Raw genomic sequence first — 17,525 nt, 5'->3', positions numbered from 1 at the left:
AAAATAAGAATATTTTTGGGTGTGAGACCGGTGCTCTACCATTTAAATATTTGGATATACTGATCCATCATAGGAGGGTACTAAACAAAGAGTGGAACCCAGTAGAGAACAGGTTTGAAAAGAAACTTGGTTGCTGGCAAGGAAAAATTCTCTCATACGGAGATAGGTTGGTCCTTATAAATTCAATTTTGACACGTCTTCCTATTTTCATCTTGTCCTTCCTAGAGATACCTAAAGGGGTATTAAAAAGGTTGGATTTCTACCGTTCTCGTTTCTTTTGGCAAAGAGACCAAAATAAGCGAAAATACCGGTTATCTAAGTGGAATATTATTTGCCGATCCAAGGATCAAGGAGGGTTACGTATTGAAGTACTTGAGATAAAAAAAACTTATGTTTATTAAGCAAATGACTTTTTAAGCTACTTAATGAAGAAGGCGTATGGCAAGAGATATTGCGCAACAAGTACCTTTATAATAAGACATTGTCACAAGTGCTGGCAAAGCCCTCTAATTCTCCCTTTTGGATGGGCCTTATGCGAGTAAAAAATGAGTTTTTCCATAGAGGCTCTTTTGTTGTTGGGAATGGCTGATCCACTAGGTTCTGGGAAGATACTTGGTTGGGTCAAACACCACCTTCTAAACAATATCCTTTGCTTTATATAATTACACGCAAAAGAAATGTCTTGGTGGCTGATGTATTAGCAAACAATCCTTTAAATGTTGAGTTTAGAAGGATTCTTTCCAATGATAAATGGGATATGTGGATTCATTTGGCGAGGCGTCTTATGGATATAAATCTGAATAATGATGAGGATAGGTTTGTTTGGAAGCTTAATGATTCTGGCCCTTTCTCTATCATGTCTATGTATACTGATCTTATGAATGGACATACGGTCTATTTGAAGAAGTATATATGGAAGCTCAAGGTACCACTAAAGATTAAGATTTTTATGTGGTTCTTGCAGACAGAAGTAATTTTTACAAAGAATAATTTGTCAAAACGAAATTGACATGGTTGTAAGAAATATGCTTTTTGTGATCATGATAAATCCATTAACCATTTATTTTTTGATTGTTCCTTTGGTCGTCTTGTTTGGAGAGTAATTCTCTTTACCTTCAACATTTCACCACCAACTAATTGCACAAATATATTTGGTAATGGTTGAATGGGATTGATAAAGATACAAAGGCACGGATCCGAGTAGGAACTTGTGCTATTGTGTGGTCTTTATGAAATTGCAGAAATAATATTATCTTTAATAAAAAAAAGAACTGCTCATTTTCTACGGGTTATCCATATGACTACTCATTGGATCCAAGAGTGGTCAATCCTACCGCCAGAGGCACAACGGGCGCATATGGATTCTAGGTGTGTCCGTCCGGTGATGGTCGCACGGGATATCTTCAACCAGGGTGGCTGGCAACTTTCTAGAAGATTACAAGATGCATAAGGCGACTTGTTTTATTTTTTTCGCTGGCTGATCTTTATGTCCACCCTATATGATCCATCATTTGTAAACCCTGAAAGTGATGAATTTGTCATAAAAAAAGCTGTGTGCATCGATTGATGTAGAGGCTGAAGCAATCCCCATTTTGAAAAAAAAAGGTATATCATTGCCGGTTAAGTAATCAGGAAACGTTCCTTCGTGGCAATTGACTCCGTCACAAGACTTTTCAGAGTCTCCTATATAGAACAAAACCATACCGAATGTTACTTGTTGGTATATCCTACTTCCTACTCGCTACGCGTTATATCCAATATAATTAATTTTGTTGCCGGACCAATACGCGGTCGCCGGTTCTCCCTTAATATACCCATCGTCTGTGTCTCTCTCTTCTCACAGCACCATCGCGAAAGTTTCTCAAACCACAAGCATGGCAACCAGTCAAAGCAATGCGCCTTCGTTCTTCAACTTCCTTAAGGAGGGGCTCCTCCTGCCGAGCCGCAACCGGAGGCTCTTCACAGCGGTTTCTGCCTTCATCCTCGCCGCCACCGCGCTGATCGTCCTCGCCAACGACCTCGGCCTCCAGCCCCTCGCCGACGAGATCAAGGTCGACATCAAGGCGCTCAACACCACCGAGCCCGGAAGCCTCGAGTACGCCAAGCTGGTGCAGGAGATCCGGAATGACGCCAGGGAGCTCCTGCTCGTCGGCGCAGGGTACCTCCTGCTCGCCCTCGTGGTCGGCGCGGCCGTCCGCATCGTCGTCCTCTTCGCCGCCGTCTCAACGTACTCCGGCGAGCAGCCCGCTACTACGTTTGGCGCGCTCCTGGGCAAAGCCAAGGCGCAGATCAAGGGCCCCCTGCTCACGCTCGCCTTCATCTACGTCCTGGAGATCGTCTACGTCGCGCTTCTGGTGGCCATGGTAGGACTTGTTAGCTTTCTCGCGGTGAAGCAGTACTTCGTGACTTTGCTCGTGGCCTCGCTGCTCGTCATCGCCGCCTCCGTCTGCCTCGTGTACTTCTCCTTCATCTGCTCCTTCAGCGTCGTCGTGGCGGTGGCCGAGCCCGGATGCTACGGCGCAGCTGCGTTAGGCAAGGCGTGGAGGCTGGTCAAGGGGAAGAAGTGGCAGGTCGTCCTGTACGTGGCCGTCACCGCCGTCCTGGCCGCCGCCGTATCGCCGGTGCGCACGCTCGCAACGACGTGCGCGGTTAACAGCGTGGCGCTTGGGTTGCTCCTGGGTATTGTGTACGCGGTTCTGCTGGCGCTCGTGCAGTTGTTCACCATCTGCGCCATGGCCGCGTTCTACTACGAGCGCAGGGAGAGCGTCGACAGCCAGCTGGGGGCTACTGGATACGCCAAGCTATCAACGGAAGAAGCAAATGCTTAATTGATCATTAATTAGCTCAACTTGTTATCACACCGATTGCTTGCCATGGAAATTTCGACCTGTAATACTAGTATATGTAATGCCAAATATTACTTTACTCCTTTTGAATAAGCATGCCACCACTTTGGATATTTTTTTAGCTGAGCACCGAGGAAAGAGCACACCAAAGAATGTACTCCCTCCGGCCCAAATTGATTGACGCAGTCTCGCGTCAATTGATTTGAAATGGAGGGAGACACAAACAGAATTGTGGGTTATTGTGTGACTTTGGTGTTGGCCTGTTGGGTGCAGAATGAAATTACAATTCACAAGTGTCTCTGAAATAGAGCTGCAAACTGGCGAAAGTGTAATCTACTGCTATATGTGCATATCACTAAAAGGGCCCATTTCAGACGGCGTTCTCTTTTTTTTTTTTTTTTGCGAGTGTAAAATATATTAATTAAGGCACAAGAGTACAATCCTTACTACAGAGTTCCTGAATTTCTACTGGACCCGAACAAAGCCATAAGTTTGTCATAGCTTCAACTCGGCCTTTGTTAGCAAGAACATGGCTCACCAAGTTCTGTTCTCGCTTAATATGCTCGATCTTGAACTCCGAGACACCTTGAAGAAGGTGCTTTATTTCCCTGAGGATGAACATTGAGGCTGAACGGTCCTCCATCTCACACCTGATCATGGCCACTGCCTCCAGGCAATCCATCTCTATCACAAGTGACAGGCCATTCCGTTGCTGGACCAGAGCAATACCCTCCATACATGCAGCTAGTTCCGATTCTAAAGGGGACGAACAGGCATTCAGGGACCGGCATGCCGAGAAAATAATTTCACCGTTGTCATCACGAAGGATCATACCAGCTCCACCTGTCCTTGATTCAGCATCAAAGGACCCATCGACATTGAGCTTTACCCAGCCCGAGGGTGGCCGAGTCCACCGTTGCCGACACCTTTCTTCTACTATCCTCCCTTTTCCCTTTCTCCATCCATGTGTAACCTGATCCACCGGTGTCTTGCCCTTAATGCAGTCCGCCTGTGGGAAGTACTTGATCTGCACAATGGAGTCGAGGTAGCTGCAAAGGAAACGGCATGAAACTTCCACAGGTGGCGCCGGTTTGAAATGGGTAACTTCATTTCGAACATGCCAGATTCTCCAGAGTAGCATGAGAATTCTAGCACACTCCATCTCCGTCTTCTCAGCTAGCAACTGCAGGAGCCAATCCGCCCCCGAGTTGACGATGCTAGCGAGGTCAGGTAGCCTCCATGTATCCTCCATTGCTCTCCAAAGGGATATCGCCATAGGGCATCTGCAAAAGGCGTGGAAGTTGTCCTCTCGTTCAACACCACACAGTACACAGACATTAGAAATCTCCAGGTTTCGTTTATATTTGTTATCCCATGTTGAAAGTGTATTAGTGGCCAATTTCCAGGCGAATATGCGTACCTTTTGGGGGGCAGGGCACCCCCAAATTGCCTTCCAGATAGCACGATGGCCATCCGGTGCCCTGCTCGTGGCGCCTATTAAAGGCCGTTGGCATTCCTCCATCGCCAACCAGTACGCACTTCGAACCGTGAAGACGCCATTCTTTGTCGGCGCCCATGCAAGCACATCATCAAGTTGTCGCGGGGAAGGCCGGATCTTGATTATTTCATTAACGTCCATTTGCAAGAACCATTGCCTGAGCAGGTCTATGTCCCAGGCGCCATGCTCATTTAGCAATTCTGAAACCCTCCGAATGCGGCACTCTCCCTGTTGGGTTACAGGCCTATACGAGTGCGGTCTTGGGATCCAAGGATCCCTCCACACCCTAACTCGATGTCCATTGCCGATTCTCCACACAAGACCTTTTTTAAGAAGATCAAGACCATAAGTAATAGCTTGCCAAGTCGACGAGGCATTGCCTGTAAAAACAGTGTCTTGGAGCTGTCCATTTGGATAATACTTCGCCTTCAAAACTCTCGCACATAAACTATCAGGGTTAGATAGAAGACGCCATGCTTGCCTAGCGAGAAGAGCTTGGTTGAATTTTCGAAAATCGCGGAAGCCCAGCCCACCACAAGCTTTGGGTTTGGTAATCTGATCCCATGCCATCCAGTGAGTTTTCCTTTTCCCCTCACTTGAACCCCACCAGTAATTTCTAACCATTCTCGATAGATCATCACAAACTGACATCGGGAGCTTAAACACGCCCATTATATACGCAGGTATAGCCTGGGCAATGGCCTTGATTAACATCTCCTTCCCTGCCGATGACGGGTATCCATCACCCCAAGTCATAATTCTTTTGGTAAGCTTTTCTTGTAAATTCTGAAATTTACCTTTGTGCATACGTCCTTCAGGTGTAGGGAGCCCAAGGTATTTCTCTTGCATCCCATCCGCTTGCACATGTAGCACATTTTTTACTTGCTCCTGAACTTGAACTGGACATTTCTCACTAAAAGAGATTGAGCATTTAGCTCTATTGATCAACTGCCCCGTCGCTTCAGCATATGTATCAATTGTTTGATGTATTCTCAACGCTTGCTCTTGGGTAGCTTTGAAAAATAAAATGGTATCATCGGCAAAAAGCAAGTGAGATACCCCTGGAGCTCTTGGACGGCGTTCTCAATGTAACATGTTAGTGAAAAGTGCATATCACAAATGGTTTCCTATGTTTGCAAAGTTTCTTTTACAGCACCTATGTTTACAAAGTTTGTGATGGATAGATATCACAAACAGAAGTTTTCGCGCTAGAACCTCCTTTTAAAACGAGTTGATAGCATAAAACCACCACTTTTCGTGCTAAATGTCAACTTTGATATCATTTTATGTTTTGGGAGCAAAAATCCACCACATTGTAGAGGTTCTCGTGAAAAAACTAATCGTTCATTCAGCACAAATTGACACCGTTTATAGCATGTGGGGCCTAGTTGGCAGAACCAATTTGCCGAGGTGGACTCAGAGCCACCTGTCAGTCCAACTAGAACAATCAAAACAACTTATTTTTTAATAAAATCAACAAAAAATAGGACTCGTCGTCCCTTCCTATCTCTGGCGCCTCCCGAGCTTCGACTAGTTCGTATCAGAGCTCCGGCGTCTCCCAACAACCGAGGCACACCTTGTTGCCCTAATTATCATAGACTAATGAATCTGCTGCGGAAGCCCTGCATCAACTCGTGCATCTCCATCTTCGTCGAATCCGGATGACGTGCGCCCTATCAAATTCGTTATCTCCAAGCTCGTCTGTGGCTCCCTCCATCACGTCCATGGTGAGCGGGATGGGTGGTCGACACGCCAGGGCGCGGTGCCGCTCGGGCCGTTGATTGGGTGTGAGCGCCCGCCTAGTCGGGCCATGCCGACCTTCTATGAGCTGATTGGCCAGGTGGTGGTTCACCTCGCTCTCATGGGAGAGGTTTGTGGCAGGCAAGTCGCGAAAGGAATGGCGGAGCGCGGGGTAAGGGAGAAGGGAGGGTCTCGACTAACGTATGGTGACATGTTCACAAGGGAGGCAACAACAAGTTTACCGAGGGAGGGTGTGACACTGGTGCCGTGGCGGTGGGGTTGGGCATGGGAGGTGTGTGGCGACGGGGATAGGAGAGATGCTAGGTTTTTTCAATCTGTATTTTCTTTTATTAGATATATTTGACTTTTAAAATTTGGTCCATCATTAATAGTGTCACGTCGTCAGCTACGAGTGGATCTCGCTGGTTAAAAATGGTGTCAATTCATACTCAATGTAAAATTATTGTTTTTTCTGAAAACCTCGACAAAATATGGTAGATTTTTGCTTCCAAAACATAAAGTGGTAGCAAAATTAATATTTAGCCTACAAAGTGGGTGCTTTATACCAACAACCTTTTTAATACATAAGGCCATATGTCCGACTTTATATATAAAGGCACAAACGCTCCCACAACATAGTCAGTTATAAAAATAGACACCCCCATAAGGCATAAGTTCGATCCAACATGGATCACAGATGAAGGCCAACACCGGCCGGCAGGAGACAGGAAATATACCAGTGCAAAGTAGCTTGAACCATTCTCACTGGCAGATTCATTCTTATGGGTTAAACCTGATTGTGACGGCCTTCTTGGCGTGTCAAAGATGACTCAGTCTGTGTAGTGGGGTGCTCAATCCCTCGAGACGTCAGCTAACACTAAATGTGCATGGTCTATATCATGTCTTAGCATGTTACCAATATTATTTAGAGCAAACACCTGAAATAAAATAGCAAACACTCATTTAAAATAAAATAAAAACCCTCTAACAACCATGGAACTTTGAATTATAGAATAATCTGAAATTAAGATGAATAAAGAATTTTTAATGTATTCTCGAGTAATTATGAATTATGAATACATCTTACACGAAACCAAAGAGGCAAAGCTCGTATTGCCAAACATAGTGTTTTCTAAGAAAGTTATTCTCAATGACACCGATGGAAGAAAATAAAACTAAATTAAGGTATTTGAGCATATCACCATATATCAGAGTAGCGCAATGAAATGTTCCGTGGGAAAACTCCACTATAGTGGAGAGATTAATGATGATGATCCTGACATCTCATGTTTGAGTTGTCCTAAACAAAGTAGGATTCAAGAACATGTTGTCCCACGATGCGGGATAATATTCATGATTCACTTGTCTTGGAATAAAGACATAACCTACGAACTACAAGGAAGCGATGAAAAACCCAAGTACGAGAAATGACTTAAGAGTCATGAAATTATATATTGACTTACATTTAAGATTGCAAAGTATTTTGATATTTGATACTATTAGGTAAAATGTTTCTTAATCTTCTTTTAAGTAGAAATGAAAATTCATGAAAGACATAAAGTTCGATTTGTCACAAAGCATGTTTTGAAAAATTCAAAGAGTTGACTACATTTATATAGAGATGCTTGAATCATGAGGATTTAACGAGCAATTATTACAATTATGAAAATTGATGAAAGATTGACAAAACTGCATCTCCTTCGAATTTCTAAATTGAAGAAGAATTGTAATTGTACAATCCGTGGGTTTTGTAAATCATGTGAATGCTAGTATATTGTAGCTGAAATTCTCAATTTCATAAATGATCAAAGGATTTTTGAATTACTCAAATAAAGAGAAAACCTGGAATTGCAAGAAATTGAGTGGGAGTTAAATAGCTTTCCTAAGTCGTATATGAGATGACATATTTTGAGTGGGAACTATGAGAACCTCCATCATATATGTGTTAACATATTTTAATGGGAGTTTAATTAAGCTCTCTAATATGTAGATGACATATTGTGAGTATTAAGGTACTATGATTATTTAAGATAATAAATATTCTATGAGTGAAATTGAAAGTACTAAAACATTAAAAATGTCTATCGAGATAGATCATCATGTTTAATAAAAATTAAGTCAGAATTACCATCTTAGATGAGATTCTGAAGGAGTTTTCATAATAAAACAAGAACAGAAGAGTTATATCTTGTATAACTAGGTGGAGCATAAAGATGTTCTTGGTGTTACAACAATGGTTGAATGAAAGAAAGGGATGTCTTGGTTATAGAGTTATTCCATCAAGCCATATTGTGTAAATTACATAATGTGATCCAAATTCTTAGTCAGAAGTAACGTGTTCTAGAGTGATTTCTGAGAAAATCGTTGCACCTAAGATATGGTGATTCTCGAGTATCTTGTGAGAACTGAGAATATGATTCTTATCTCTAAAGGATAGTGAACTTGAACTGTAAAGATGTTACACTAGTACAAATTAGAATACTATTTAGAAGATTGGAAACATCGCATTAATAACAACCTTAGAGTTGAAATAAAGCATGGATAAACATTGAAGTTGCATTGGATGCATTGCCATTTGAATCTACGTTGATAATTTGGCTGAGAAAGATTAACTTTCATCTGAGCATGTTTTCTAGTGTAAATGAAAAAGTATGTTGAAGTCTGTTTTGACCAAACAAAACGTCATTGTGTAGACGGGAAGAAAAGTATCACTCTAAAACCAAACATATAATCATGAATTTATCATTTTGATGATAGAATAATGTCAAACAAGGTGACATTATAGATTTGCAAATAACATATGTATCTAAACGATTCGGGTTGTCAACAACATCTTCCACGAGCAGGCATGATCATTTGCACATAAGTGTATGGTGTTATGATTAATAACAAATGTAAATTGATTATTTGTACTATAGTGCAAGTGGGAGACTGTTGGAGATAGTGCCATAGAGGCAAATATTAAGTAGTATTTATTATTATTTCAATTTTTCATAATAGTTTCGTGCCATTCTATAATTGTATTAATCGGAAATATTGGTACATGTGTGGTATTGTAAACAAACCAGGGTCCCTAGTAAGCATATATGTGCTAATTAGCTCATTATGGTTATTCGATGACCGGTCATGGACATACATGTCATTTGACAATGGGGTCATATCATTTGGTGAATGATATGATGGACATAACTAATATATAAGTACTGTAACGTGGCCAAGTCACAAAGTTCAATGTTACGATGTTGATGAAAGCGTAGTGACCAAATCTTTAGATCGTGAGATCATTTCTATCACTGTCACCGGAGGCTGTTTTGATTGCATCAACCGTCACACCGTAACAGGGTTGTCATAAATTTTTAGTTGGGTATTCAAAATGCATGGGTTGAGGCGTATGTATCAATAGCAGGATTTGTTACCCGCGTGACGAACATAGTTTGGGCCCATTCGGTGATATTACATCCATAAGTTGCGTAATGTATGACTAGGTCATGGGGATGGAATCACACGGAACAAGTTGAATAGCCTTGTCAGTAACAAGATTGGTAAGATTATACCAACGATTATATGTCGGATGAATGTCGGTATCGAAGTAACAAAGAAAATGAGACCTAGCGTAAGATCATATCTCCGTAGAATACACATGGATCAGTATGGTTATCCAAACCCACCTAATGATCATTGATTGGAGAGTCGTGTTCTTCTCGAACCATAGGGTAACACACTTAAGAGTTCAACCAAACTTAAGATAGTTTCGGATTCATCGGAAATAGGGAGAGAGAGCTGGAAAGGGTTCCAGGAGTATCTGAAGTTTATTCGGAGTGGTTCGGGAGGTGTCTCGGATCAATGGAAATTATATAATATGTATTATATATTAATTAATTAAATCGATACTAAATATAATCATTTATTTAATAGTAAAAGGTTGCACCCTAAATCCGAAGCGGCTGGCCACCCCATGGGCTAAGGGGGTTGGGCCCAAGGGGGCCGGCTGGTGACGCATGTAAAATGTATACATGATATTTGTCCTTTATCATATTGAATTCTCACATATTTGCAACATATATGATGATAATACCATGTTTTACATTGATTTATGGGGATTTATCAATGATCCCCTTTATTTGGTTTATAATCCTGCAGAATAGTAAAACCCTATTTCGCGTATTTTTCACTTTGAGAGACCTATACGGAGTCAATTTAACCTTGAATTTTTAGAGCATCATTTTTTCATCGAGAGGAACAGCTTGGGCCCTTGAAGCACACCTGGAGAGGCCCGAGGGCTGAAAGAGCATACGTGGCGCGGCCTAAAAGGCTAGCCGCTAGCCGCGCCACCCACCTCCGTTCAGCCATTGATCGCCCGTTTTCCCTAATCTTTCGCGAACTGACGTATTTTGCCCTAAAAATCACTATATATGGCTTCAAAGAGTTATCGTGAGGAGAGCGCCGCAGAAAGACAGAAGCACCAAAATGGAGGCTGCTGCAGAGAAGATTGGTGGTGGAAACTCCGCCAGGATCATCGCCGGAGGGATCTCCACCTTCTCCAACGTCTTCATCATCATCACCATGACCAGGAGGGAGTAGTCCACCTCTGGACTACGAAGTTGTGGCATTAGCTTGATCAATTTCTCTCATGTTCTTCATAGTACTTAGTGCCATATGAGCTGCATGTTATGATTATGGTCATATTTGTAATACCTATGTGTTGGATCCTTGTTCCATGATATTGTTTTATGAGATCTGATCTTATTATATTGTGAGATGTATTGATAGATGCATATTGCGGTGTATTAAAAACCACTAAATATATGGCCACGAAGAGTTCTCGGGAGGAGAGCGTCGCATAAAGACAGAAACACCAAAACGAAGGTTGCTGCAGAGAAGATACTAAGGCGAAATATTTTGGTTCTGGTGCCCCACATAAATTTTTGTAGTACTCTGTAATGAAGTTTTTTAGATTCTCATGACCAATTATCGTACCCTTGTCTTATTGAAGTTGAAATATTTCTCCACCGGGCACATATAATCCAAGAAGATATATTGCACGAGAAACAAACGCATTCCTCTAGCAGTTTCAACTTTCAACAAAATAAGAACACTTTGTATAGCTCACTTGGATCATGAATCAGACATTTCCTTCCCCCGATGGGATCTTGGCATATCCACAAGGCGCCTCCTCCTTGCTATCCATGGCTTCGTAGTAGTACACCGTGGCTGCCGCCAAGTAGTACACCTGCACGGCACCAGACAGAAAACCATACACGGCCAGCATGCACAAAGCCGCCGCCATGCTCTTCGCATATAGAAGAGCAACCACCCCGTACAAGGGTGTCACGACGGTGGGCAGGAGGTGTGTCACCAGCACAAGCACGAGACCCTCCTTCCTCTTCACCCGCGTCATGAGCCTCCACGCCTGCCGGAGCGCTCCCACGCCGCGGTACTCCTCGTCGACCACCGACGCCGCGACGCCCACCAGCGCGACGACTGTGAAGTACATGAAGGCGAGGAATGTGAGGGCGAAGGCGAGACCCTCGACGGAGAGCATCCCGCCGCCACGCATTACGGCGGAAAGCAGGGCGGTCAGGACCGCCATCCACGCGAAGTTAAGCGTGGTGACCACGGCCAGGGTGATGAAGGGGCCCTTGAGAGTGCTCCCCTTCCGGATCTCATGGATGAGCTCGGCGAGCGAGTAGCGGCTGCCAGAGTATGTTGTGGAGGCCGCGAAGAAGGCGATGATCTGGTTGAGGAAGGCGAGCGCCAGCGTGACGATCAGTTGGGCGATGACGATGAGGACGAGCTTCACAGCGTCTTGCTTTATCTCCTCAAGGATCTTGGCGTACTCAGGGCTCGAGGGATCCATGTTGCCCATCTCGACGAAATGGATCATCATGTCGTAGGCGAGAGGCTGCACGAACACGACTTGGACCACGGGGCCAAGGAAGGCGGTGCCGGCCAAGAGGAGGAGCACCGGCGTGAAGAGCTTTGGGTTTCGCGTGGGGAGGATCAGGGCTTCCCTCAGGAAAGTAAAGCATGATTTGGTTTTGGTAGCCATGGCTCGTTGAGCTTGAAGGCGTGGGTAAAACGAATGGTGGATTTAGTTGGATAATGCTCTATGAAGGTTTGTACTTTGTACTGGGGAGAAATGGCTGATGTGCTCACCGGTCAAATGAGAAGTCACTAGTGCAAACATGGCCTTTTGCACCGGTTTTTAAAGGCCATATGCACCGGATGGGCAACCGGTGCAAACCATCCGGTGCAAAAGGCCCCCCCCTTTTGCACCGGTTGTCTTACGAACCGGTGCTAAAGGGATCTCCACGTGGCCGGCTGTGGGGCGCTCGGGCGGGGAGCTTTTGCACCGGTTCGTAATACGAACCGGTGCAAAGGGTTGTGCCGCGGCAGCATTTTAGTGCCCTTCCCTGCCGCGGCAGAGTCTGCCGCGGCAGGGAATTGCACTAAAACGCTGTCGCGGCAGAGACTCTGCCCCATTCGAAACACGGTATAATATTAATGCAGACAATTCAAATATATATATATATATAGCAAACCATTATATTACATATATATATCGATCAAAGTGACACACGAGTTCATGCATATATATATATGTCTACATCAACGGTGATTTTGCATGTCGGCCACATAGTGTTCTCCGTCCGGAGCTATGACTTGCTCAAGTAAGAATCCCGCCAGCTCTTCTTGAATTGCTCGTACACGCTCGGTTGCTAGAAGACCGTTCCGCAACCGTTGGATCTAATAATTTAAAGAAGGTACGGTGGTCAATATATATATGTGTGTGTATGTGAATGAAACAGAAGGTGATAATATAAAGCCATGAATGTTGTTTACTTACATCAAGTTGTTCCAAAATGTCCCTCTTATGGTGGGTATTCGGCGGATGAACTCGCAAACGTAGAACCCGCATAAATTATTCCCGTCCTCCTGCCTCAAGCACTTTACGAGAACAAAGTTCAATCAAAATAATATATATATAATCAAGGATGATAATAATGGTATATTGAAACTAGAATCAAAGAGATGCGCGGCCTAGCCAGTAGTACTTACCGGTACATGTTTTATTCGAAGTTCTTTATTCTTTAAACCCGGAGACTTGTTGGTGAACCGTTTCCAAGCCTTGAGGAGGATATCAGCCATGTCCCCCCACGCCTCAAGGGGTTTACTCTTCGAGTCCATGACTTCTACTATCCCGGTGTCGGGTTCAATGATTAGCAGGATATAGTGAAACCTGCGGACACACATATATATGCATAACTCATCAATTACACTTAACACATGGAGTAAGCGAAAAAGATTTAATGTGTGAAGACAGTAACACTCACGCGAAGTTGTAAGGAAATAGTATTGCCCTTTTGTATGAGTTTTTCCTTAAGACATATACCAAGTTATTCTCCGTGTCCTTGGGAGAGTGGTCGACAGTATACCCATTCACGGTATATGGGTCAACGAACCCAAGATCATAGATTTGCCCCTTGCGGCATTCGCGGATCTTCATTCTGCATAGTACAGTGAGAGTATGGTTATATGCATGCAATGGACGAGCCGCGGTAGAGACTTAATTACATAAATAATACTTACAGACAGTAGGCACTCAGCAGAGATTTGTCGAGGGCGTCTTGGTTGAATAACTGAAATAATTCACAAAATTCGATGTTCATCACGTCATTTCGCCCGTAGTGATCATCTGTGATTGCCACCATGATCCAGTTCTTACCATCCTTACATGCATCCATGTACCAATTATGCAGTCTTCGCAGCTTGTGTTGATAGATTAGGCAACTCCTCAGCTCCGACAAGAGGTTGCCCGTACTTGTACTCGGTATGCTATTTGGACATCCTCACCCTTGAACAAGAAATCTGCATCGATGCGGCTTAAGTACTCGGGAATACTCATACCGGCCGCATCCGCCTCATCTTTGTATAGTTTTACCATCTGCGGATCAAGGCACGATAGGACATCGGGATACACTTGGAGCGGGGGGCACGAGTTTTTCTGGGTTCCAAGTAGGGGAACTGGTTTCCCTTCTACCTTACTTTTTTCCCACCGATCTTTTGCTGACACATTTGACTTGCGAATAGACCGGTCATAGTTCGATGAAAGACTTGGCTCAGGTTGATGAAGGTTCTTCAGCATTTTCAACTTCTTTTCCAGAGATATAGCTGGCTCCGGCTCAAGCTGGGGCTTTTTCAATTTCAACATTTGTTGCTTGTGTTGTTCAGCTACGATCTTGGCATTTTCCTCAACTGTATAGTCATAAGGTCTCTTGGGAGGAACCTTAGGCACTCTTGGGAGGGGCTCTTGTTTGCGTCTCGGTGATCCGTTACGACTCAGCCGTGTCGTAGCGGACCGCCTAATTTTGCTCTTAGACTTGGGCTGCGGCGGCGGAGAAGGCTCACGCGGCGGCGGAGAAGGCTCACGCGTCGGCGGGGAAGGCTCACGCGCCGGCGGGGAAGGCTCACGCACCGGAGACGGCTGCATCGGTGGAGAATGCTGCCTCGGTGGAGACCTTGTTGGCGCCTTCCAACCCGGAATCACAATGAATTCTTTTCGCCATAGAACTGTAGTGTTCTTGGCTTCTCCCAGCTCTACCAAATCCCCTTCACCGGCTGGGTGGTCAAGCCTCAGCGGCCCATACCCATCCATAACTTGATCCACCCCGGCAACAGCGTAGCCAGGTGGAACCGGCTTGAAGTGGTATCTTTGATCGGGTACTGGCGGTAAGACATAGCCGACCGCCGCCTTGAGCGTTAAGTAGCCCATCGTTTGGAAATGTAGCTCACAAGGTGTAGACTCTGTGATAAAGTCTACAGGGTAGAGATCAAGATCCATCTGCGGTTCCACAGGGGAGGGAGGAGCCATCTCGCGGATCCACATGTGCATCATCACCATGCAGCTCCGTGGAAGCCACGCTGCTTTTCCGCTGAGATCCCTGGCCGGTAGCATCGAATGCAACTTCTTCTATCTGCGGATTAGCTTAAGGTTGGGTGACTGTGACTGAGCCTGACATTATCATTCTCACTTGTTCCTCTAGCTTAGCAACGCGTTCGTGAACCACATCCTTTTGCCTCCGACGGCTTCTATCGGGATATTTCTTCGTTTCGCAGGAAACCCAATACACCACGGCTTGCCACCCGATGTGGTTCGTGTTCGTCCCGAGTGTTCGGGATTCCCAAGGGCGCGTGTGAGCTGGTCGTTCTCTCTTTCGGGACGGAACTTCCCCTCTTCAACTTCCTTTGCAACATTTCTAAAGGCTTCGATGGGAAGTGGGTTTTCCTTATGTCTTTGTGTATATATGCATAACCCTTGTGCGTCCAACGTGCCCCCATGCGCGTAAAACCAATCCCTTGACCGCTGGTTCCATTTCAGTACCTCTGGCTGGATCCCCTTTTTAATTAGCTCGTTCTCCCATTTCTCCCACTTAGGCCTGCCAGCATTGTAGCCTCCTCGCCCCATGGTATGGAAGTACATCTTATTAGAAGCATTTTTCGTATTGGTGTCAGACCTTTTCTTTGCCTTGTCCGATTTCTTTAACTTCACAAATTCCTCCCGAGTGGTCTTTTATCTTCTCATAGGGGCCATTGAAATCGGGAGTCTTCCCTTTCTTGACAAAGAAGCTCGTCCAATTTCTTCTTGTAGTCGTTGAACTGTACTTGCCATCTTCTTAAGAGCCCACTTCTTAACTCTTCGTTGTACGCTATTCAGCTCGGGATCCTCGTGGTCTGGCCTCGTCATTCTCACTATCGTAGTCGCTTGGCTGCGGAAAGGTGAAATTTACCAGCAGCTTCCTAAACATCAGACTTTTTAATCTCGTGTCGACATAAGTAACTCCTTCGTCCCCCTTTCCAGGTTTCTTCCATTCTTGAGTGGTGATCGGGACGGTGTCCCTAACAATAACTCCGCATTGACTTACAAACTTTTTTGCGTGAGCCTTGGGAGAAATCGGTTCGCCATCTATCGCGTCTCCCTCGCCGGATTGGTTTAGGTAAAGAGAGGTGATATCCTGATCATCACGGATAATCTCCTCGACGAGGAATTCTTTTTCTAGGTCTCGTTCCATAGTTTCTGCAAAGACTTACAAGTTATTCTAATGCTATAAACACAACGAAGCAGTAATTAACCAAGATAATGATATAAATAAATGATCAAATATTACAGCTTACACATATATATAAGTGCAAATTAAGGATAATGCTGAATACATAATCAAAGATCTGAGTTACACATATAGCTCGATCGGTCCCTAATACATCACACTACAAGCTCTCAACGGCGCCGACCGGGTCCCGAGCCACGCCGGGTGAACACCCAAAGCCACGGAACAAGCAACGGGAGCATAGCTAACATGAGATCCCCGCATAATCGACCATCCGGTCCTATACATGGTGTCTAACGCATACATGTAACGGCGAACATGCTCATCCTCCGCTGCAATGCGCCGAGCTACCACCTCCGGCGGGGCCGGCTCCTCTCGAAACGAACGTGGCCCATAAGACCTCCACCATAGAATATCCGGGTCGACGACGGGACCCGGATTCCGCACCAAGGTGCGCGCCCCGGAAGATAACACCTCCCAGTGCCACCCCGGCGGAGCCCAGTCCCGAACTTCCCCCAACTGCCGCAACTCATCTAAAATTGTCCTAGCTCCAGGACGCGGCGGGCGCGGCATCGTATGCAAACTAATATTGAATTTGAATAAATTACTTATGAATATATATATATATATCTTAGTAACAAATACTACTATTTTTGTCTAACACATACATTTTTATCTAACATATATTTCTAACATATAAATTTCACTAATATTTTCTAACAAATATTTCTAACATAGAAATTTCTAACAAATAGTTCTAACATATAAATTTCACTAATATTTTCTAACAAATATGTCTAACATAGAAATTTTTCTAACAATTCCATCTAAATTTTTTCTAACACATCTAAATAAAGTAGTTACATATTCCATCTAACACATACTAATCAAAGTAACATTTTTCTAACACATACTATTTAAAATCTAACTAATTTTCTAACTAAATTTTCCATCTAAATAAACCTACATATTCAAATTTCCTAACTAAAACCTACATATTCAAATTTCCTAACTAAAATTTCCAAATACAAATTTCTAACTAAAATTTCCTAACTAAAATTTCCAAATACAAATTTCTAACTAAAATTTCCTAACTAAAATTTCCAATACAAATTTCTAACTAAAATTTCCTAACTAAATATAAAACTAAAAAAAAAGGAGGCAGGGGCGGGCGCGGCGCCTCACCTCTGGCTCGAGCGGCCGGGCGGGCGGGCAGGCGCGCGGCGCGGGCGGAGGGGGCCGGCCGGGCGGCGCGGGCGGAGGGGCCGGCCGGGCGGGCGGAGGTGGCCGGGCGGCGGCGGGCGCGCGGGCCGGGCGGGGCGGCGCAGCGCGCAG

General features: G+C 44.5%; 2 protein-coding genes across 2 annotated transcripts; one reads left to right on the top strand and one right to left on the bottom strand.

Annotated features, from left to right (window-relative positions):
• Window positions 1-1,828: 1,828 nt before the first annotated feature.
• On the top strand, window positions 1,829-2,959 carry LOC124654881. The gene has a single exon (XM_047193857.1). The coding sequence runs from the start codon at window positions 1,875-1,877 to the stop codon at window positions 2,826-2,828; it is 954 nt and encodes a 317-aa protein (XP_047049813.1). The 5' UTR covers window positions 1,829-1,874; the 3' UTR covers window positions 2,829-2,959.
• An 8,132-nt stretch (window positions 2,960-11,091) lies between these two features.
• LOC124655217 lies at window positions 11,092-12,162 on the bottom strand. Its single transcript, XM_047194151.1, has one exon. It carries the CDS (start codon window positions 12,131-12,133, stop codon window positions 11,207-11,209), a length of 927 nt encoding a protein of 308 aa, XP_047050107.1. The 5' UTR covers window positions 12,134-12,162; the 3' UTR covers window positions 11,092-11,206.
• Window positions 12,163-17,525: the final 5,363 nt, after the last annotated feature.

Source organism: Lolium rigidum, chromosome 5, assembly GCF_022539505.1.
Source record: "Lolium rigidum isolate FL_2022 chromosome 5, APGP_CSIRO_Lrig_0.1, whole genome shotgun sequence".
Classification (NCBI taxonomy): Eukaryota; Viridiplantae; Streptophyta; class Magnoliopsida; order Poales; family Poaceae; genus Lolium; species Lolium rigidum.
This window is presented reverse-complemented; position numbering and strand designations above follow the sequence as displayed.